We start from the raw sequence: 23,490 nt of genomic DNA on the forward strand, positions 1-23,490 counted from the left end.
TCGGAAATGCGTAACCCTACATTTTGCTCCCGTCCTCCCGGGCAGGTAATCAGCAGCCTCCTACGCCAGATTCCCTGGAATAGTCTGGCCGAGGAGCAGGTGGAGCATGTTTTTAATTATTTAAAAAAAAGCGACGCTGGTTTTGTATAGTGCTCAAGACGAAAAGATGTTTAGGACGGTTAGTACTATCTTCTGTTAAAGTAACGTGTTTCAAGCTTTCGCAGTTTGAGCCCTGTACACGTACACTGTCACAAATTAAGAGTAAAACCCCTCACATTAATTAACCCGAAACGAGCCCCACGCCCAATGTCACATTTTAATATATATTCGTTTGAAATATCGTGCTTCTTAAAACTGTAACTCCCATAGCACAGAACTTGCAAGGCAGTGACACGGAACTTGACAGACTGTGAAGAAACGTGCATCCGGCACAATAGAGAGGTCAGTGGGGTGAGTTACTGAGATGGTTGACTTTTACCCATTTTTGATCGTTTCATTCAAAACTTTACTGGGGTAGAGCAAAAATGATTAGGGATAGCACTTAACCCTGTAAACACAAGATAGTACGAATCGTCCTAATCAACTGTTCTTTTTCAGCACTATATAAGAGTTGCTTTGATTGTTTTTAAACAATTAAAAACGTCATCAGCTGTCCCCTCGACCGGACACACACACACACACGCACACACACACACACACACTCTCTCTCTCTCTTTCTCTCTCTCTCGTTCGTTCTTTTCTTTGTATCTCTTGAGATCTGAAAAAATAACAGAATACATTTTGTTTTAAACCGTCCTTTATTTGTATTCAGAAAGCTCTCAAAATAAAATTAAAGACCACTGTCTTGGAGGAGATCAATCCGTCTGAACTGATGTCACTTTGTACAATCGATTTTAATCAATAATTTGCTTTGATGAATTGACCATTTTGTGATCATTCTTCACCTCAACAATTATCACCAAAAATCAATCATAATTATAATACGTCCGTATCTGTTTGGATTAAAAAGCCCACAATTCTTGTCGACATGTACAAGAAACAGTCTGAATATTCAGTTCCGTTCGTGAGAATACTCAAGTACAGTGGAGCGTCGTATTTATAAACAATTATAGACAGTACGATGTCTGCGTTTTGTAAGACGTAAAATCCATCAAATATAAATGTGCACAAGCACGCACGCACACACGCACGCACGCACGAACGCACATACGCACGCACGCACGCACATACGCACGAACGAACGCGCGCACACACACACACGCACGCGCGCACACACACACACGCACGCGCGCACACACACACACACACACACACACACACGCGCGCGCGCACACACACATACACACACGCACACACACACACACACCACACACACACACATACACACACACACACACACACACACACACACACACAAATCGGCAATATTTTCCGCCTTTGAAGCGTTGCGGAAATAAAATCAGCACAGGGCATTGTAAATGTTATATACATGAACCGTATTGGATTGTTCATCAGGTCAAACAGAACGCATGTTTCCGGTAACTTACGGAAAGCCTTTTGCCTGTTGGAGAGAGAAGGAGAGAGAGAGAGAGAGAGAGAGAGAGAGAGAGAGAGAGAGAGAGAGAGAGAGAGAAGGGGGAGGGGGGGGGGTAGGGTGCTAGGAATAAAAATCAAGTTCAGAGGCAAGGAAACAAAATTCAGAGACAACAGTCAATATAAAACCACACGCATACATACACATGTATATATATACATTGCTTCTTGGTTTCACAAAAGAACGAACATGTACTAACACATTATGGCGGGATAAGAAATAAATGACACACTGACATGCGGGGGAAAACACAATCAGTTTTACCCCAACTCTAACAAATAAACTACACCTAGAGGCAAGATGCCAAGAAGCGAAACAAACAAATCTTTTGCTGCACGACATACACCTGTTGTTGAAGAGAATTGAGATTGATGACATTATAAGGTCGGTGAGAGATTCAGCGAATGGCGTGGTAAGCTGTGGTCAGCCGTGGCGGCTCTCGGCCAGTTTCTTCTGACGGGCTCGGTTGTTCTGGAACCACACCTGCAATAATCACAAAACACACGTTAACCACTCACAAGTTCCGTCAGTAACCCAAGACGTTGTGTAACTTACACCATTCTTCTTGCGGTAGAATGGAAAAGAAGAAAAAAAAAGAAAAAAGAAAAAAAAAGGCGTTCCAAATGACAAAAAGAGTTCGAGAGAGAAGGACAACGGTCCGAGATAAGAGAAAGGGTTCAGGAAGTTCAGCGTTTCAGAAAAAAAACCATGTGAATATGTATGTGTGTGTGTGTGTGTGTGTGTGTGTGTGTGTGTGTGTGTGTGTGTGTGTGTGTGTGTGACAGACAGACAGACAGACAGACAGACAGACAGACAGACAGACAGACAGACAGACAGACAGACAGACAGACAGACAGACAGACAGAGACATGTAGTGTGAAGCAGTGACCTGCACGTGTCGCTTGACCAGCCCCAGCTCAGAGGCAATGGTCTGGAGGCGCCGTCCGTCCGGGTTGGTGCCGTCACGGAAGTAACGCTGCAGGGCCCGGTACTGCTGCTCCGTGAACTGGGTGCGTGTCCGCTTCACCCGGCGTGCCGCCACCCGTCCTGCTACACACACACACACACACACACACACAAACACACACACACGAACGCGCGCACACACACACACACACACACACACACACACACACGAACGCGCGCACACACACACACACACACACGAACGCGCGGAAGCAAGCAAGCACCCACGTACGCACACATACACACACATGCACGCGCAGTCACACACACACACGAACGCGCGCACACACACACAATCACATGCACACACACACACACACACACACACACACACGAACGCGGGGTAGCAAGCAAACACGCACGTACGTACACATACACACACACACACACACACACACACACACGCACGCACGCACGCACGTACATACATATATACACACACACACACACACACACACACACACACACAAACACACACACACACGTGAAAGGAAGAAACAAATGTAGAAACCAATCAGGCAAAATGAAAAGTAACCTGACTTCTGACGACATGCATGCCAGTCAACCCATCTTATCTATTGCTTTTCTGCTTGTCTGTTTTTTTCCTTCTATTTCGCTATCTCGTTTGTCTGCTTTTCCCTTTTCATTGTACATTATTAAAACCCTCCAAAACAATTAAACCCACCATGAGAGAACGCGTGTAAGTGCTTCAATTGTTTTGCTCCTTCAATGATAACAGTATTTGTTAAGATAAGATAATATATAGTTACAAGATGATTACCCGCTTCGCCGGGTACCGGCTTTGCCGGGAAGAAGTAGAGCCGAATACCAGGCTGCGCCTGGGACCCGGCTCTGCCGGGTGTACGCCGGCTTCGCCGGCGCACTTAGGAAAGGAGAAAAACGCGCAAAACACTGGAGACCTTCTAAAAATAGTAACGTGCAGTGACCTTCTAAAAATAGTAACGTAGTAACGGGAATATGGATTGACGCCACACGGAGGAAGGGAGATAATCGCGGCTGAAAACACTGGAGAAGATAAGGAAGAGTTACTGGTAGTGGATCCCGACAACAAAAACAAAAAACAAAAAAAAATCGGTTCAGCGCGCACAGCGCTGCGCGCTGAGAGCACGTGTTGAAATATCTCATCGATGAGGTTGTGTCCGGGGTGTAGCGGAATACGGTGTCCAAATTTGAAAAAGAGTCCACCGAGAACTTTGGCCGTGCATCGCGAACAGACAGACAGACAGACAGACAGACAGACACTAGTCGTATATATATATATATATAGATTTCTAATATGCTGACTGTTAGCAAATGATAACAGACATGTCGAGAAAAAAAGATATCAAGCATGAGCCTTTTAGGCGAATGCTGATATCGTTTGTGAGACATGACTGTTATCATTTGCTAACAGTCCGCATATTAGAAATAACGGGTTTATTACCGTTTAAATCGACCAAAACAAATTTCGAAGCGACCCCGCGAATTAGACAGAACAGCCGCAATGGCAACTTGAGCGCTCCTACCTGATTATGCCTGTCAGTCAAAGAATTCTCGTGACCTGGGTCAGCCAATCAGAGTAATACTCCTGACGTGATGAATATTCACAGATCAAATTAATGCGTTTGACACACAACAATCTCACAAGATAAACCATGTTCAACATGCGTTTCGGTTGCTTCGCTTTTTCTTGTTGAATAGAGAGCGACAGATTTCGAACCGACTCAAGACGGATGGGAAATGACGTAAAGATACATTTGACGTAACGCGAGTGACGCAATTTCACTTGATTTTCCGAACTTAGGTAATTTAGATTTCAAGTGAGCGGGTCGGCATTTCACACTCAGAGGATGGGCGGTACCTTGCTGTTCCGTAAAGCACCCACCGACAAAACTCGCTTATCGGTATTTTTTTTTTAGACAAAGAGAGTATTATTTGACAGCATTTGAAGTGTCATTCTGTAGAATAAATCACGCTGATCTTGTTGATTTAAATTTTTACTTTGTTTTGTCAATTTTTAGCTTGATAAACAAAAAGGGTCCCTGCCTGAACGTTATAACATTTCACAGGTCACCTAGAATCCGTCCTGATTGGTCAAAAAGCCATATGGGGCACTGAATTGGTAATTAGATAAGATAACTTTATTGTCCATATACATGAACATGTGTCTTTACGCACCACATCGCATTACTTGTAACACAAAGACAACGATTAAAAGCATAATCGTACATAAATACACTTCTAAGATCAACTTTTACATCAGCTTTTAAATAATGAGCAACATGTACATATCGCAGTAACTGACGCTAAATGTTGTGCCATTGTACATCAGTGAATACACTCTCGTTTAAAGCAACACACCTTGCTGTTCGGGACTGTCGCTGAAGTGCATTTGACAGACCGGCCGGCCGTTCCTCAGGATGAACAGGGCGCCGTTAGCGAACTGTACGCCGCACTGGCTGCAGGCAAAACACGTCACGTGGTACACCTGCTGACCAGCCAACCGCACCCAGTCCTTGCCAGCCCGGATCTCTTCCCGGCATTCCGCGCAACAAACACTCGACTTCCGCTTTGCGCTAAGCATCCTGCACACCAATACCCACACATACCATGTAACACACACACACACACACACACACCATGTAACACACACACACACACACACCATGCAACACACCGCACACACACACGTACACACACACACACACACACGTACACACGTTCAAAATAGAAAATGGACATTATTGCGATCGCCCAAATAGCTGCAGTTTAGAATCTGCAAGGCTTAATCTTACAAGAGTTGTTTGTTTGTTTGTTTGCTTAACGCCCAGCCGACCACGAAGGGCCATATCAGGGCGGTGCTGCTTTGACATTTAACGTGCGCCACACACAAGACAGAAGTCGCAGCACAGGCTTCATGTCTCACCCAGTCACATTATTCTGACACCGGACCAACCAGTCCTAGCACCAACCCCATAATGCCAGACGCCAGGCGGAGCAGCCACGAGATTGCCAATTTTAAAGTCTTGGGTATGACCCGGCCGGGGTTCGAACCCACGACCTCCCGATCACGGGGCGGACGCCTTACCACTAGGCCAACCGTGCCGGTATCTTACAAGATCATCAGCTCAAAGCCTGAACGCACAGCTAGGGGGTTGAGGGAGAACACATAACTTAAAATTGTAAAACAAAATATATTTATTTTTAAAAAAAGTCCAAAGCCGCAGACATCAAAAGTATTGGAAAGTTGTTAGTCTGCTGTTACCAAATCTAGTTCTAATCTTATGACCCAAACATGAGACCAAAAAAAAAAAAGGTGTGGTTACGGTAACATAGCCAAAAAAAATAGGGTAGGTAGGTAGGCAATCACTTTTTTTTGTTAACTTTTTTTTTCTAATGTGTACAAATTAAACCTACTTGACAGGGAAATAAGTGTGCGACTCGGGCGCTTTCGCTTTCATTGCGTTTTTTGAACTCGGTTTTTTTGGGGTTTTTTTTGGTTTTTTTGACAAATGTAATAAAAAGTTATAGGATCGGCCCCTAAAATTAGGGTAGGTCGGGTTACCGTAACCACACCTATTTTTTTTTAGGCCTGATACACTGCGACCGCGTTGATGTCCCTCGCCGGTCAATGGAATGTGTGTTAGCGCCTGGTTCTGTATAACATTCTCACTTCATTTGTTCGATCAATACCGCAGGTTCGTACACATGTGAGCAATAATCTTGTCAGTTGTCTGTTATCCCACTTGATGACACTAACAGCAGTTCTAAGGCCAAAAAAAAAAAGGTCTGTTTACGGTAACATAGGCCCAAAAAATAGGGTCGGTAGGTCGGGATTTTTTTTTTTTTTTTTTTTTCAAAAAAACCATATTTTTACGTTATTTTGCCAAAAAATCAAGATTTTTTTTTTTTTCCCAAATGCCAAAAAAAAGTCTAGGGTCGCGCGAAAAACTAGGGTCGGTCGGGTTACCGTAAACAGACCTATTTTTTTTTTGGCCTAATCTTCTTACGCGTTTTTCATTTTGGTGTGGGTAAGTATTAATGTCTGTATCAGAACATCTCGATGACAATAATCTTGCTGTCAGGTTGTCTTTTATCTTATCACTTTATGACACTAAGGACAGTTATACTCTTCTTTCCCGTTTTCCATTTTGGCGTTGGTACATAATGTCTGTGTTCTCTCGATGACAATGCGGAGCCTGTATGCATGGCTCTTTAGTTTCCGCCCAGAAGTGAATATGACAATGGCGGTGCGCTGATGTTTCCATCTCAGTCAGTCAGTCTTGCCACGGTGAAGTCGCTGTGAGGGAAAATAGAGACATCTTGAACACAAGGCCAGTACTGTAACTGACCTTGATACGGATCGATCCAAGGGGGGGCAATCTCAGTCATCTCAAAGAGGGAAATCCAAACGCTATCCGCCTTGTTCGATTTTATGGGCTTGGACGATAGAGAAAAATAAGAAAAGCAAACACTGGAGTATACCTGGACGAAATTGCTATCAAGAACGCAGAATTGATTTTTTCTGAGGTTTTTTTTTTGCCGTAAGCGCCATGTTTATCGCGTCTCGCACATCTGATGTTGACATGCATCAACAAAGGGGCCTCACTCTGGAAGAGTTTCCTGCTCCGATAAACATGGCGCTTACGGCAAAAAAAAACCTCAGAAAAAATCAATTCTGCGTTCTTGATAGCAATTTCGTCCAGGTATACTCCAGTGTTTGCTTTTCTTATTTTTCTGTATCGTCCAAGCCCATAAAATCGAACAAGGCGGATAGCGTTTGGATTTCCCTCTTTGAGATGACTGAGATTGCCCCCCCTTGGATCGATCCGTATCAAGGTCAGTTACAGTACTGGCCTTGTGTTCAAGATGAAATAGAGACTGCTGCAACACTGTCTGGCTAAAAGCTACAGCAGCACCCCGCGCCACGCTTTCTCCTTGTTTCACGGACTTTTAGCTCGCCGCCATTACGAAGCACGCTTAGTTTCCGGTCCAAGTCTTCAGTTCGTCTGACCTCCCTCGTGCGGCCATTCAGCGAGGGAAGTAACTCTCCCGGTGATTTCTGTTCGCGTCACTAGCCACGTTATGTTTTAACGATCCGAGACAGAGGCGGAAACGCAGACTTTCCGTCCAACCCCTTCCTTGCGCACATCAGCATCGCCCACAGTGTTAACCGAATGACCCAGCGCGTAGTTTCATCGAGTTCCTTCCACATAAATAGCTGCCAGCTACAAAACACGAACTAGATTAAGATGGGGGAGCTGAACGTCCTCACAGGAAGCTTACCTATTAGGGACATTTCCTATCTGATGATATACTAGAGCACGAACGAAAGCGGAATTTTACTTTAATTAGGCCCAACACATAGCCTACTTGCCACTATACCTGTCGTCGCATACACTGTGCAGGGCTGCTTCAGGGAGCGAGTTCGATTTTCCTGCACTGTAAATCATCAGCGCCTCGGAAATACAGAGGATCTCGAGCCATGTCGGAATGTTTTTTAATTGCAGCATTAGGAAGATGGTTGATTGGCATCCTGAGCTTTTTGAGCTCTTTTGACCATCGACGTTTTCTCTGAACGCGTTTGCCGCGTGCGCGTGTCAGTGAACTCTTCGGGAGGAAAAACAGCAATCATGCCATGCAAGCATATTTTGGCGGTTGAAGGGGTTGAAGGAACGACCGTAGTAGGCCCTACTTGAGATATGTGGGTACAAGTCTGCCGTTTCGCAGCGAAAACGTCCCAGAACGTTTTAATGTCGAGCAAATTAAACGCGGTTCTCACGACAGGCACTGTGAGGCGCCTTGCGGTGGCTCCATGAGCTAGTGCACAGGAAAACAATACTGGCGGCCGTACTGTTTGGGTTTCATTTCGACGACGAAGCTTTTTTTTAAATATGACGGTTCTAGCGCATCAATTGCATCAATTAAGGGATGATACAAAAAAGTATTTTAACTCTAGTTCATTTTGAAGTAAACTTTGACTGAAAATGTTGCCTATAACGATCGTATTCTACGACGTTGTCATCACAACATTTCTTCGCTAATGGTCATTGCCTGTTTCTTCTGTCAAACTCGATCGCATCGCTCATTGGCTGAAATTTCGTCTGCCCTCTTGAAAGCGCTTGCACAGAGACACAGAGAATACAACATGGCTTGTTGTGTCGTACCAGCTTTACACGAGTTGTTTTTAAAAATATTGAACTGCGAGCGAAAGCGAGCTGTTCACTATTTGAAAAAGCAACGAGTGTAAATCTGGTACGACACAGCAAGCCATGTAGTATTCTGTTTATCCTACATACTGTACTTACGTGTATTTTACTGAACATGTCCTGCAGTCGAGGCAGCTAAATTGAAGACGCTTGTTTTGGAACCTCCATCTCTTCTAAAGCCTCGTGTAATCTATTACGTCAAAGCAAAGAAACGTCAATCTGAAAGTGTGGCGTGACGTGTTAGTTCTAATGATTCATGGAGGGTAATTAGCGAGCGCAATTTTGGTTTCTATAATGACGTTTGTCTCGGTGACTTTGGCATCATAAGCCGTGGGAAAACAGGTCCCTGCCAGACTTGCTTGACATGCCCTCATTTACATGATATACACACGTGTGATTTGAACGATTATTATCTCACGGGTGTCTCTCTATATATGATCTAACGTATGTAGGATAAAATCGTTTACCAACAAAGAAAGCGTCTTTCGAGGGCGTTCACCGTTAGGAAACGAAGGGAAATACAAGGCATGCGTATTTATCAATGTATTATCACTTCATGTCCCAAATAGCCTCTTGTACTGGGGACAGAAATAGGAAATGTGACCCTCCACCAGGAAATGAGTCGCATGTCACCTTGCGCGGTTCTGCGTATAAGTCCGGGGAGTGTCTGGTAACAGTGTGAGGGTCACCTTAGTCACAGGCTTATAACTCAAACAGTTTTCGCTCTTTTCTAAAACGGTTTTCACCACTGGATAAAGCATTAAAAAAAAACTCTTTAGGAAAATGTAAAAATATGAAAATCATGCAAAGGTGACATGCGACTCATTCCGTGGTGGAGGGTCACACATGAGCATAGCCTAGCACGAGTTCAGGGATGACCAAATCGTCTGCCCGATCGGCCAGTTAAAATTCTGGTCAAATGCAAAACTTGTGGCTGTACTATCGAGTTTTAAAGCCTTTAAACACTGCAGATGCAGCAACTTCTGTCGTCTGCGAAATCATCGCCATGTTCTCGTGAAACAAAAAATCGTGTCAGTAAAGAAACTGAACACTCAGAATTTTTTATGTGGTTTGTACCGGGCCAGCAACATTACTGACGGGCTAGTGACTTTCTTGAAGTTACTTGCCCGGCTCGCGAGTTAAAATGTTGAGATTTAGCCATCCCGGACAAGGCATGCACTGGGTGGTGGTGTGGACAGCGGTCAACTCACTGCGTGTAGTGGTCCTTGCACAAGATGTTGTTGTGCAGCAGGAAGATGGAGCGGGTGGTGGCGGTGTCCATGGCCGTGTCACACACCTGACACACCAGGCAGCGCTCGTGCACACGCCGCCCGTCGTTTACCTGTACCAGGTAACGATCCCTGATGTCCCCCTGGCACCTCATGCACTGTAAAACACCACATCATCATCATCATCATCATCGTCTTCATCATCATCAGCATCATCATTCGTCGTCATCATCATCATCACTATCATCATCATCATCATCATCGTCATCGTCTTCATCATTATCATTATTGTCGTCGTCTTCATCATTACCGTCATCGTCATCATCATCATCATCATCATCATCATCATCATCGTCGTCATAATCATCATCATCGTCATCATCGTCATTGTCATCATCATCATCATCATCATCATCATCATCATCATCATCATCATCATCATCGTCAGCAGCAGCAGCAGCAGCATCGTTATTATCTATTTCAGCCTGAATCCAAAAACAACTCCAAAATTCAGAATAAAAAAACAAGAATGGTAGGTAAGTAGAACGTTTAGTATTGACAAAACCAAACGTTACATTTCCTGGTACGTCGACCCACAGGTCTCTGAAGTACACAGACAGACAAGCACTTGTGAAACAATTCATGAACTTATTTCAAAATTATATGGCTACTCGCTTGCGGATGTGACGATAAACCGAGGTCCCTTCGTGTACACTACATTGGGGTGTGCACGTTAAAGATCCCACGATTGACAAAAGGGTCTTTCCTGGCAAAATTGTATAGGCGTAGATAAAAATGTCCACCAAAATACCCGTGTGACTTGGAATAATAGGCCGTGAAAGGTGGATGCAGCGCCTAAAGGCAGTCGATCTACTGGCCGATGTGAATGCGTGATATATTGTGTAAAAAATTCCATCTCACACGGCATTAATAGGTAACATGCGCCTTGAGTCGCCTTGTGTGGTGAGATACGTGCGCGATATAAATCCTCGTACATAAATAAATAAAATAAAAAGCCGGCGAAGTAATCGTCACCATCCCAAACACCCCCATCGTCATCAGCAGCAGCAGCAGTGTTAAATTGTGTTCCTGCGTGTTTGTCATCTTCTTTTATATTTATATTTATGTCAGTAGTACTTTCGCAAGGGAACAATGTGTTTTTCCCGGTAAGTCGTCCTCTTCTTCGCATGCTTCCTCCCTCGCCTCACGATCTTGGGATCAGTTTCATTATCTGTTTCATAAGTGTTTGTCTGTCTGTTTGTCTGTCTGACTACTTCAGAGACCTTTATGTCGACGTGCTAGTAAGTGTAACGTTTTGTTTTTTTCAATAATAAACGTTCCAATTACCAACCATTTTTGTTTGTTGATTATTCCAGCTTTACTTTTTATAGTGGCGTGATTGTAAATTGTGTTCCTGCGTGTTTGTTACCTCTTTTATATTTAGATTTATTTCAGTTGTACATTTGAAAGGGAGCAATGGTTTTTTTCCCGGTTCGACGTCCTCTTATTCTTCTTCTTCTGCGTTCATGGGCTGAAACTCCCACGCACACTCGTGTTTTTGCACGAATGGATTTTTACGTGTATGACCGTTTTTATGCTTCCGCCCTCAGTTATTTTGGTATTGCCTTACGTCAATGCAGCAGTAGGAATAGAGTACAAAATATTTTTCTTCTCCTATGTTTGTTATAAGTGGTGAACAAGGACGCAGATTGAATGCGTGGCCAGAAACGTGCTGACAAAAAAAACACACACATGGCGTTTTCTTTTTCGAGTGGAGAGTGCGGGAAAACAACAGGAACAACAAACATCAGAGAAGCAAGAAGACATTACAGGAAGGAGCACACACACAAAAATACACACAATGTTCTGTAGAAAAGGCACAGTGATTCTATTGCCTTTATGCAAATAATTATAGTAAAACAGTAACATATAGCAATAACACTTTATGTGTGATTCTTCTTACATTGGATATAAAAGTGACGGGCGCAGTGGCGTGGAGATAAGACATCGGCCTCCTAATCGGGAGGTCGTGAGTTCGAATCCCGGTCGCTGCCGCCTGGTGGGTTAAGAGTGACGATTTTTCCGATCTCCAAGGTCAACTTATGTGCAGGCCTGCTAGCGACTTTACCCCCTTCGTGTGTACACGCAAGCACAAGACCAAGTGCGAACGGAAAAGATCCTGTAATCCATGTCAGAGTTCGGTGGGTTATAGAAACACGAAAATACCCAGCATGCCTCCCCCGAAATCGGCGTATGCTGCCTGAATGGCGGGGTAAAAACAGTCAGAAGAAGAAAGAAGAAAGAAGAACGACAAGAACAAGAACAACAAGAACAACAAGAAGAAGAAGAACAAGAACAAGAAGAACAAGAACAAGAACAAGGATATGAAAGTAGAGCATCAAAACGTGTTAGTTCAAAGTGAAACATATTGAGGTAATCTTTGTTTTCCGAGAACGCACTAAAAATCTTTGTCATATTTTGCTACAAATTACATTTAACATCTATATATCGACCATTTTACCTGATTTTTTTTAAACTGACGATTGGACGCTCACGCACGCATGCAGACACAACTGCGACACTTCTGTGTAACCTTGGTCACTCGCCTATATAAGAGTCTTATGCCACATGGTTTTATATAAAAACATTGATCAGTTCAGTTTTTATTGTTTCTGTTTTGGGAACTTTTTCTTGTTGGACCGATGATCGAAATAGGGCTTAATAAGACTATCCAATCACAACTCCCGAATTTCCCCACGTGTCTTCCAGAATGGCAATATTTTTTTTATTTTTTTTTTGGGGTGTGAGGCGCTTAGAACTATTTTAGGATTTGCACCATATAAATATCCTTATTATTATTATTCCAGCGAAGCTGGAGGTATCCCACAGACGCTCTACCGACTTCGATTTGAGGCATATTCTTCCCAATAATACATGATAAAGAAACATTCTGTGTTGCATAACTGTGGTTACCGTTGGGGGCAGAAGTTCACAAAAACTGTGGCTGTCAAGCAGCAGGCCAGACTCACCTTCCAAAAGCCAGTGGTCACTGAGGGACGTAACTCCTCGCTGCCGTGATGACTGCTGCCACACACGGCCTCCTCCTCCTCCCTCTCCCCGTGCATCCCGTCGCTCCCGTCCTCTGACTTGAAGTCCCTGGTCGTCCTAGTATCCACTGACCTGAAGTCGTCGACCTTCATATCCATTGACCCGCAGTCCTTGACCGTCCTCATATCCACTGACCCGCAGTCCTTGACCTTCCTCATATTCACTGACCCGCAGTCCTTGACCTTCCTCATATTCACTGACCCGCAGTCCTTGACCGTCCCATTTTCGGAGCCACTGTCACTCACCGACCTCATATCCACTGACTTGCAGTCCTTGACCTTCATATCCACTGACCTGAAGTCCTTGACCTTCATATCCACTGACTTGCAGTCCTTGACCTTCATATCCACTGACCTGAAGTCCTTGACCGTCCTCATATCCTCTGACCCGCAATCTTTGACTGTCCTCATATCCTCTGACCCGCAGTCTTTGACTGTCCTCATATCCTCTGACCGGGAGTCCCCGAAAGTCCTCATATCCACTGACCTGAAGTCCCTGAACGTCTTCATATCCTCTGACCTCAAGTTCCTCACCGCCCTATCAACTGAGCCACTGTCACTTCTCGTCCTCCCGCCTTGAGTCTCCTGCGCTCCGCTGTCGTCGGACTGTAATGGCTGAGATGCGGATGGCTTCGTACGGTCGTGTCCAAGCACTTTCTCACCATCAGTATCAGGCAGCACACGCTGCGGTGTGCCCAGCTGTACGGCGTGCAGCAGTTTTCTCTGCTCTCTGTTGTCGCTCAGGGCAAGGCTAGTCGACACAAGCTCGTGTTTGTGCTGATGGACCAAGTTGTCACGGAGTTGGCGGAGAGGCTCTACATTATGAGAACTCCCAGGCGATTCCGTGCTGAACAACTCGGTAAAGGCAGAACATTTGACCACGAGGTCCATGACTTCAGTCTGAAGCGCAGGCCACATTATACTGGTCGTCGTGAAATTGTTGGAGTCAACGTTAAAAAAAGAGGCTGCACCCTGCACATTCCCCGAGTTTACTGCCGTCAAAGTGAGCTCCGCTGTGCCTGTGTCCAGAAGACGTAGTAATAAACTCGACACACCCCCTGTCTCCCGCTAGTGACCGACACAACACTTTGCAGGGCTGTCCCTATACTCACTGTAGACTTATGTCTGTGGGTAGAGAGACACGGATTGGTGACATCAGACAGATCTACAACACAAAAGTCAGAACAGAGAATGCTAAATCTCGCTGAAAATCTTAATCTCCTTTAAAAAGTTGTCCGGAGGACGTCCAGGGGATAATCTGCAGAACGATGAGACTTACGCAAGTCTGTCTTAATCGGCTTAGAGCGCATTAAAGAACAGAGAGACCTTGCGCCATCCGTTCAATTGAGCGTGACACACTGTCCCGGGGAGATCATCATAGTAAAAAGTCACTGAACCATGTCTAAGTGAGATCTCACTCCCCTTTTGCTCTGTTATACCTCGGTCATCGTGCTACTGTTGACAGCGAAATATGCAACGAAACGGGTAAGCGTTCACCCGTGCCCCACGGGTCAGATGGACTCACGTCGCGCACTGCTCACTCCACTGTGTTTCGTGCACCACACTGACACGACAATGAAAAGAGTGTTTTTTGACAGCTACATCTAGAAAATAAAATGCCACGTTTAAAACAAGCAAACACAAAAACAAACAAAAAAACCCACTGACATTGACACTGACACATTTCCACTGACACACAACCACAAAAACAAAACTATGGCCGATGTGGATAGTTTATTCTACATATCGTGGCGATGATCGTAGATGACGAATACGAGAAACTCAATACATGTACATGTACTTTGATTCGATTGACAGTAGGGCACTGACACACCCAATTTCCAGTCCACTGACACACAACCACAACAACGAAACGATGGCCGACGTGAACATTTATTCTGCATATCGTGACGATGTTCGTAGATGACGGAGAAGAGAAAGTCGATACTTTGGTTCGATTGACAGCAGGGCACTGACACACCACATTTCTACTGACACACAACTTGACCACAACAACAAAACTATGGCCGATGTGGACTGTTTATTCTGCATTCCGTTTCGATGTTCTGAGATGAGGGAGAAGAGAAAGTCGATATGTTGGTGTGATTGACAGCAGGACGCAGGAAGAGTGGCAGGCTCGCGGCCTCCGAACACCACAGCGCTTTCCCTGCGTCTTCCACGTGCAACCTGGCGGCAGTCAATGTCATGTTTGTAGAACAGAACAAACAGCCATAAAAAAAAATTATGTTTGAGTGAACAGCGAGAAAAGAGAGAGAGAGAGAGAGAGAGAGAGAGAGAGAGAGAAAGACAGAGACAGAGACAGAGAGAGAGAGAGGGGGAGAGAGAGACAGAGATAGAGAGAGGGGGAGAGAGAGACAGAGAGAGAGGGGGGAGAGAGGTGGGGGGGGGGTGGACAGAGACAGACGTCAGACAAAGAGACTGAGAGAGACAGAGAGAGACAGAGAGAGAGAGGGGGGTTAACAAAAAGTTGGCTGTGACACAGACAGACAACTATACATGTCCACACACACACACACACACACACACACACACACACACACACACACACACACACACACACACACCTTATGACGTCTTCCTGTTTAAAAACAAACTAGCAAACAGCTCCCAGGAACCAGTCACAAGAGCCCGGATGCTGCTGTCCGAGAGTTAGCGAGGATCATGTAGCATATCTATCGACAGAAACACTCGTGCTGGCGTGTTTAAAAGGTATTTCTACAGAATGTCAAAATGTATCGCAGTTCAGAAAGGATTAATTTAGGAATTGGCTTAATCAAAATAATGGTGAGCTATGCGATAATGTAATATTCTAAGGACTTTTAAAACAGCACACACACATTTTCTTTTTAACGTTCTCTTAGACCAGTTGGTCTATCTTGTGACAGGTATTGGCAATACGCTGAAGATATGGTGTAATACTTGGACTCGAACAAGCCCACTGCGGTTGTCCTCTTCGACACGCCATCATTAGGTTTGTCTCGTCAAAGTATCCAGATACGATCATGATAATCAGAGTCGAGAGATTATGCATTTGTGTCTTTGTGTTTTCCAAGCCCTGAGACTTTCGCTGTGAGCTTGGGATCTTTTTCGTGCTCATGCACACAGGGCGTGGTTAGTCACCAAAGACAGTCTTCACACAGTTGACTCAGAGAAAAAAATATCTCTCGCCGAAAAGGGGATTCGAACCGACGCAGATAGCGATGAACTGGTTATGAAGCCATCGCCATACCGACGTCCTCGCCCAACGTGGGAGACCTCACAGGCCTGGGCGCTGACAAACATGGAGTTGACCACACGGCAATACATGTTTTGAAAGACTGGCTCAGGTGTTCGCGGGGAAAAAACATATGATACAAGAGCAGGTCCTCATTCGACGGGCGCAGTGGCGTGGTGGTAAGGCGTCGGCCTCCTAATCGGGAGGTCGTGAGTTCGAATCCCGGTCGCTGCCGCCTGGTGGGTTAAGAGTGGAGATTTTTCCGATCTCCCAGGTCAACTTATGTGCAGACCTGCTAGTGTCTTAATCCCCTTCGTGTGTACACGCAAGCACAAGACCAAATGCGCACGGAAAAGATCCTGTAATCCATGTCAGAGTTCGGTGGGTTATAGAAACACGAAAATACCCAGCATGCTTCCTCCGAAAGCGGCGTATGGCTGCCTAAATGGCGGGGTAAAAACGGTCATACACGTAAAATTCCACTCGTGGAAAAACACGAGTGAACGTGGGAGTTTCAGCCCACGAACGCAGAAGACAGAAGAAGGTCCTCATGAAGAAGATAATGGGTTTTTTTTCCACCTGGGTGGGAGCGCATGCATGAAGAACATTTCTATAAATATGTTGTTGAGAAAATGTTTTGGTCTTTTTTGTCTGACTCAGTATTTGTTTTAGCCTGGCGAACAAACTCAAATCAAAGTGCCTTAAGTCCAGTAGTTGATTATGTTAATGTTATTATTATTGCAAAAACTTGTACAGGTAATTCTATCAGAAATTAAATACATTTTTGAGTATGAATTGCGGTTTAAGAAATTTAGCATAATGAATAAAATTAAAGAACTTCTTTAAAGTTAGGGAGTATTGTCTTTGTACCACCATTTTATGTAAAGGAGAGTACATACATGCTGAAAGAATTTTTGAGTTAATAATAAAAAAAAGACAAATGAAGAAGGGTGCTCCCTGCCCGTTAAAAATAAAGAAAGAAAAAGGGTTGAAACTGCATGCAACTGAGGTTAAAAAAAAATGGCCCCAAGTCAATGCACAGCGAAAGGGTTGAAATAATAATTATAAGGTTGGTAGCCGTGATGGTGTCAAACTGACACATATTATGTAACGTGTCCACAATATATCCCAAACAAACGACTGTGCTAGAAAATTATTGCTAGTCGTGTGCAATATTTGATTTGAGTAGGAGCTGCACACATTAGGGGCTCCGCTCACATATGTAACTTCAGCAGGACAGACGACGCACTGCAGCTTATCCCAGCTCGCTATACGTTGCATGAAAGGAAAACAGGCCAAGTACTCGTCATAATCCCTATCGCGGCATAAATAATAGGCAGTGCGTCGTCTGTGCCGCTGAAACTGCGCAGGTATATTCTGCCCATAAGCAATTCAAAACCGTAACAAGATGGCGGACAGCTAGGTAAGTTTTTTTGTGGCTCTCTGTTACTCTCGTGCTTCTTAAAACTGTCAGGCTCTTATGACAGAACCTGACCGAGGAGTGTAGTGTATTTAACAACTTTTCCTCTTAACCGCTATGCAAAAGTTGCTTTGATTTATTTAAATAATATAAAACTTCCTCCGTTGGCCCCTCGGTCGGTTTGTTTGTTTGTTTGTTTGCTTAACGCCCAGCCGACCACGAAGGGCCATATCAGGGCGGTGCTGCTTTGACATATAACGTGCGCCACACACAAGACAGAAGTCGCAGCACAGGCTTCATGTCTCACCCAGTCACATTATTCTGACACCGGACCAACCAGTCCTAGCACTAACCCCATAATGCCAGACGCCAGGCGGAGCAGCCACTAGATTGCCAATTTTAAAGTCTTAGGTATGACCCGACCTCCCGATCACGGGGCGGACGCCTTACCACTAGGCCAACCGTGCCGGTCCCTCGGTCGGTCTTGGTTTAAGCGTGTTTTTATTAATTCCTTGTATACATGTTATATACAGTAACAACATTAAGAACGTTAACAAGCAGACTGCTTATGGACACGTTCCAAAACTAATAATCAATACACATTCTGATAACAAGACATGGCGAACAAGTGATAACTTCAACCCTTTTCTTTCAAAATATTTCATAATATTTTATACAAATAAAGAGAGAGAGAGAGAGGGAGAGAGAGAGAGAGAGAGAGAGAGAGAGAGAGAGAGAGAGAGAGAGAGAGAGAGAGAGAGAGAGAGAGAGAGAGAGAGAATGCTTTGCTACATCTATTGCTGTCACTGTTAATATAATATCAGCCGAAGCGATCAGTTGACATAACGTAATCTTGTACAGCAGAAAATATTTTCGTATTCAAAGATATAGTTAAATCAGTATTGCCAAACAAAAGTGTTTTGCAATCCAGAGCGTACGTTGGTAGACTATTGAATAAAATGGTTCTATGTTCTTTAAATTTTGGACAATGTAACAAAAAGTGTTCAGCGTCTTCCGGGCGTACTCCACACGTGCATTCTAAATTATCAGAGAGGTGTCGGTTAACAAGGTCTTGTTGCAAATCGCTCATATTTAATCTCAACCTGCTGTGAAATACCTGTGCCTTACGGTTGCCTAAATAATAATACTGTGGAACAACAACATCTCCATTCATCAAAAATCTTTTAAATTCACCAATTGACTGCGTTTGTCGTATATTTTCTGGAAGATTATTCCACAAAGCTGTCGTTGAAGGAAAAAATGAAGATTTACATAACTCACTTCTGCATAATGGAACCTTACGTTCAAGAGGGCGTCGTCTGTGGTAAGGATTTACATCGGAAACCAAGACAGGCAGTTTGGAATATAAATATGCTGGGGTTAAACGATTTACAATTTTATAATACAGCAAGAGTTTATGACGACGTCGCCTTTCTTTCAGGGGCACAAAACCCGATTCATTATACAATTTTTGGTGGCTTGTACCACGAACTGCACCTACAATAATTCGGATTGCATCGAGATGCAAGGTCTCCAACTCGTCTGACAAACACTTCGTACAGTTATCCCAAATAACGTCCGCGTAATCAAACAATGGTAATATAAAGGATTTGTATATAACTTCAAGCGATTTTCTGTTTAGACGATACTTGAATAAACCAAAACACGCAATTGACTTTCTACACTTAGCAATGAGACTTTTTATGTGGGAATCCCATTTACAATTACCTTGTAGGATGACGCCAAGGTGCTTGTGATTTTCAACATCAATCAAAAGTGCATCGGTCGGTTTTTACGGAGACCATACAGAGAAATGCGCCCAAACCCGTTGCAGAATCGAAACATTTTGTTCCCCACCTCCTGTACTACCACCCCCTCCATTTTCTGATTGTTTGCGTATCAGGTTTTTCTGTTTGTTATCGTTGTCTGAAATGAGTAAATGTATTTAGTCCGCCATCATGTCAACCTTTGTTATGTACATACCAGGATTACTTCAAATAAGACCTATATGCTTGAGTTAGTTATCCTAAAAACCATGTATTGTTTTTGTCATGATAATAATTGAATGAAGTTTTAAACCAATCGAAACATGCTTATATTTACGTCACCAAAGGCCTCTGGACATTAACTGCAGACAACATGCCAAATCCCCATTGCACGGACCCCCAGTTTTAACCGTTGTGTGCTTGTCCAGGCATTTATAATCCAGTCCTCAAAAGGCACTTCAAAAAGGGCCTGTAGGACAAGAAGCAGGATCAACATATCATCCAGGGTTTAGTGTAAATCGAAAGATAAACATAGTTATGTCTTCTCAGTAAGATAAAGATGGACGGGACAAAATGCAACCCCCCCACCCCCCCCCCCCCCCCCCTCCTTCACTCTTCAGCAGTAGGCGGTCTCTGTGGGACAGTCGCGTGGCGCAATACGCTGGTCTTACCACGGGTGGACAACAAAGGTGTCTGATGACCCATTGTTGACTGACCACGCCACTGTCGTCACCGTCTGTCACGCTCCCCCACCCACCCCTTTTAATCCCCCACCCCCGTGCTCTCTCTGGTAATCCTCTCTCTGTTCGTCTTTTGGAGACCCCATGCAGCGGTGCAATTCACGGGACAGGCCGGCGAGACATCTGAGCGTATGTGCCTGAACAGGGTGACTCAAGCTGTGGGAGTGGTCAGTTTGTTCAATCCAGTCCTGTCCTCACACACACACACAAAAACGCACGCACGCGCGCACACTCCCACACAGACAGACAGACACACAGACAGACACACACACACACACACGCACACACACACACACACAAACGCACGCACACACACACTCAGACAGACAGACTCACACACACACACACACACACACACACACACACGCAGACACGCACACATTCACGCACACACACACACACACACACACATACACAAACAACAACAACAACAACAACAATAACATACAGTAAAATAGTTCGACACACCATATGATCCACAGCGATTTTCGCAAAAGTTTTATTGACCAACTTGCACAGGTAATGATGCATGAAGACAACATGTTACGTGGACAGTCAAATGGTGAATGGACACTAGGCGCTACAGCCAATAAATCACAGTGTGTTGCGGACACGCGCGAAAGCCTGGACATTGCACATTTTCTGGATACCTCGTCAGCTTCACACATTCATTTCTGAAACTCTTTTTGGCATGTCGTATAACATCGTTACTGATGTCTCAAATGACCTTAAATTTCCGTGTGTATTTTACGACAATGTAATTTATTGTATGTGTTAGCACAAATCACCGAAAGTTTGAAGGCAATGTGTTGCTGTGTGGTTATACTAAAATGTCCAATTGTTCGCCTCATTACCCGCTAAAACGACTTCAGAAACCGCCATTACTGGCTTCTTTGAAGAATGACACCCACACCGTTCAGCATGTCTTTGTTTGTTTGTTTGCTTAACGCCCAGCCGACCACGAATCGCCATATCAGGGCGGTGCTGCTTTGACATTTAACGTGCGCCACACACAAGACAGAAGTCGCAGCACAGGCTTCATGTCTCACCCGGTCACATTATTCTGACACCGGACCAACCAGTCCTAGCACTGACCCCATAATGCCAGACGCCAGGCGGAGCAGCCACTAGATTGCCAATTTTAAAGTCTTAGGTATGACCCGGCCGGGGTTCGAACCCACGACCTCCCGATCACGGGGCGGACGCCTTACCACTAGGCCAACCGTGCCGGTCGTTCAGCATGTCGTAACGTCATTGTTAGACAAGACAGGAGAACAAAACGGGCGGGGATGTAGCTCAGTTGGTAGCGCGCTGGATTTGTATTCAGTTGGCCGCTGTCAGCGCGAGTTCGATCCCAGGTTCGGCGGAAATTTATTTCACAGAGTCAACCACCCCCCGAACCACCCCCCGTGTATACTACATTGGGTGTGCACGTTAAAGATCCCACGATTGACAAAAGGGTCTTTCCTGGCAAAATTGCTTAGGCACAGTTAATAATTGTCTACCATACCCGTGTGACTTGGAATAAGGCCGTGAAAGGTAAATATGCGCCGACATGGCTGCAATCTACTGGCCGTATAAAATTTCATCTCACACGGCATCACTGCAGAGCGCCTAGAACTGTACCCACGGAATATGCGCGATATAAGCTTCATTGATTGATTGATTGATTGCTTTGGGTGCAAATTTGATTGTCCTTTCCAATGACATGCAAAGCTAGTTGCGTTTTAGCTTTTCTGGTGTTTTTTTGTGGTCGATTTTAACGCAGGATCGTTGCTTTTGGGAATTTAAATGTGGGGGGTTGTGTTGTAGGTTCAACTGTATATATATAAAGGCCGTGAAAAGTGAATGTTCGCCTAACAGGCTTGAGGTTTGCTGGTCGATGTGAATGCGTTATATATTGTGTGTAAAAAATGTTTGTTTGTCTGTCTGTCTGTAAAAAATTCCATTTCACACGGCAGAAATTAGTATGTAAAGCGCGGAGAGCACTATTAACTGTGGTTCGCGCTATATAAGCTCACCATAATAATAATAATAATAATAATAATAATATATATATATATATATACACTACCTTACATGCAAAAAAATCTATTTGTTTGTGGAATGAATGGCCTTTCTAGTTATATAACGAGTTTGACAATAAACGAGCTCATCACAAAGATCTGCACTTAAACATATCTGCCTAGTTCTTGTTTTATGACGGGTATCATAGATAGCGAGGCTTCTCCCAAACACCGAATAATGCCGCCGGACCTTTATAAAATTGGCATACACCAAACCTGCTGTCATGACGGGATTGGGTAAAGGGGTTGGGCGTGGCCATGGTTTGTCTACGTCGCTAAAACACTCAGACTATAATAATAAACAACTCGCTAAGCCCTCAACATAGACAGTATTAATAGCGAGTAGCTTTCTTGCAGGAATGTTGAAAAAAAGAACAAACAGACTTCTATTTCGGCTGCGATTCAAAACAAACGTGTCCACGCACGCACGCACGCACGCACGCACGCACGTACACACACACACACACACACACACACACACACACACACACACACACACACACACACACACTTTTGCCATTCACGTCATCTAAACCATCCATGTACAGGGTGACCCCAAAAAAAGAGTACCCAAACAAAACGTCATAAATTGAACAAAAATAAAGCAATCTTCATAAAATTTATTTACACACACAAGTAGCCTCTGCATGATTTGCACAGAACATTTTAGCGTTCTAGCTTGTCTTTCAGGAAAGTTATGCTCATTCTACAGAACATGCTCATAACTTTCCTGAAAGACAAGCTAGAACGCTAAAATTTTCTATGCAAATCATGCAGAGGCTACTTGTGTGTGTAAATAAATTTTATGAAGATTGCTTTATTTTTGTTCAATTTATGACGTTTTGTTTGGGTACTCTTTTTTGGGGGTCACCCTGTATGATACCGCACTAAAGGCACGGAACATATCTTTAAAACATCTTCGCTTTCACGTCGTTTGTAAACAGCATTCCGTGTGTTCTTTCATGGCTGTTATTTTTGACCTAAAACTCTTCGTCAGAAAGACCAGAAAATAAGCATCCACAGCACTGTTCAAGGGCATAATATTTAAAGGTCAATATGCATGACATCTAATGAAACAGCTCAATGCATTCATAAAAAAATTAATAATAATAACTAAAAAAAATAATAAAAAAAGCGTTTCTATAGCGCCAGTCCCAT

The 23,490-nt window shown here is 44.1% G+C and overlaps 1 protein-coding gene across 1 annotated transcript; it reads right to left on the bottom strand.

Moving 5' to 3' along the window:
* Positions 1-1,904: 1,904 nt before the first annotated feature.
* Positions 1,905-5,152, bottom strand: LOC138948717 (LIM/homeobox protein lim-4-like). Its single transcript, XM_070320323.1, has 3 exons — positions 4,922-5,152; positions 2,484-2,644; positions 1,905-2,077 (listed from the first exon to the last, which is right to left on the bottom strand). The coding sequence occupies exons 1-3, from the start codon at positions 5,142-5,144 to the stop codon at positions 2,018-2,020; spliced, it is 444 nt and encodes a 147-aa protein (XP_070176424.1). The 5' UTR covers positions 5,145-5,152; the 3' UTR covers positions 1,905-2,017.
* Positions 5,153-23,490: the final 18,338 nt, after the last annotated feature.

Source organism: Littorina saxatilis, linkage group LG15 (assembly GCF_037325665.1).
Source record: "Littorina saxatilis isolate snail1 linkage group LG15, US_GU_Lsax_2.0, whole genome shotgun sequence".
In the NCBI taxonomy this organism is placed as follows: Eukaryota; Metazoa; Mollusca; class Gastropoda; order Littorinimorpha; family Littorinidae; genus Littorina; species Littorina saxatilis.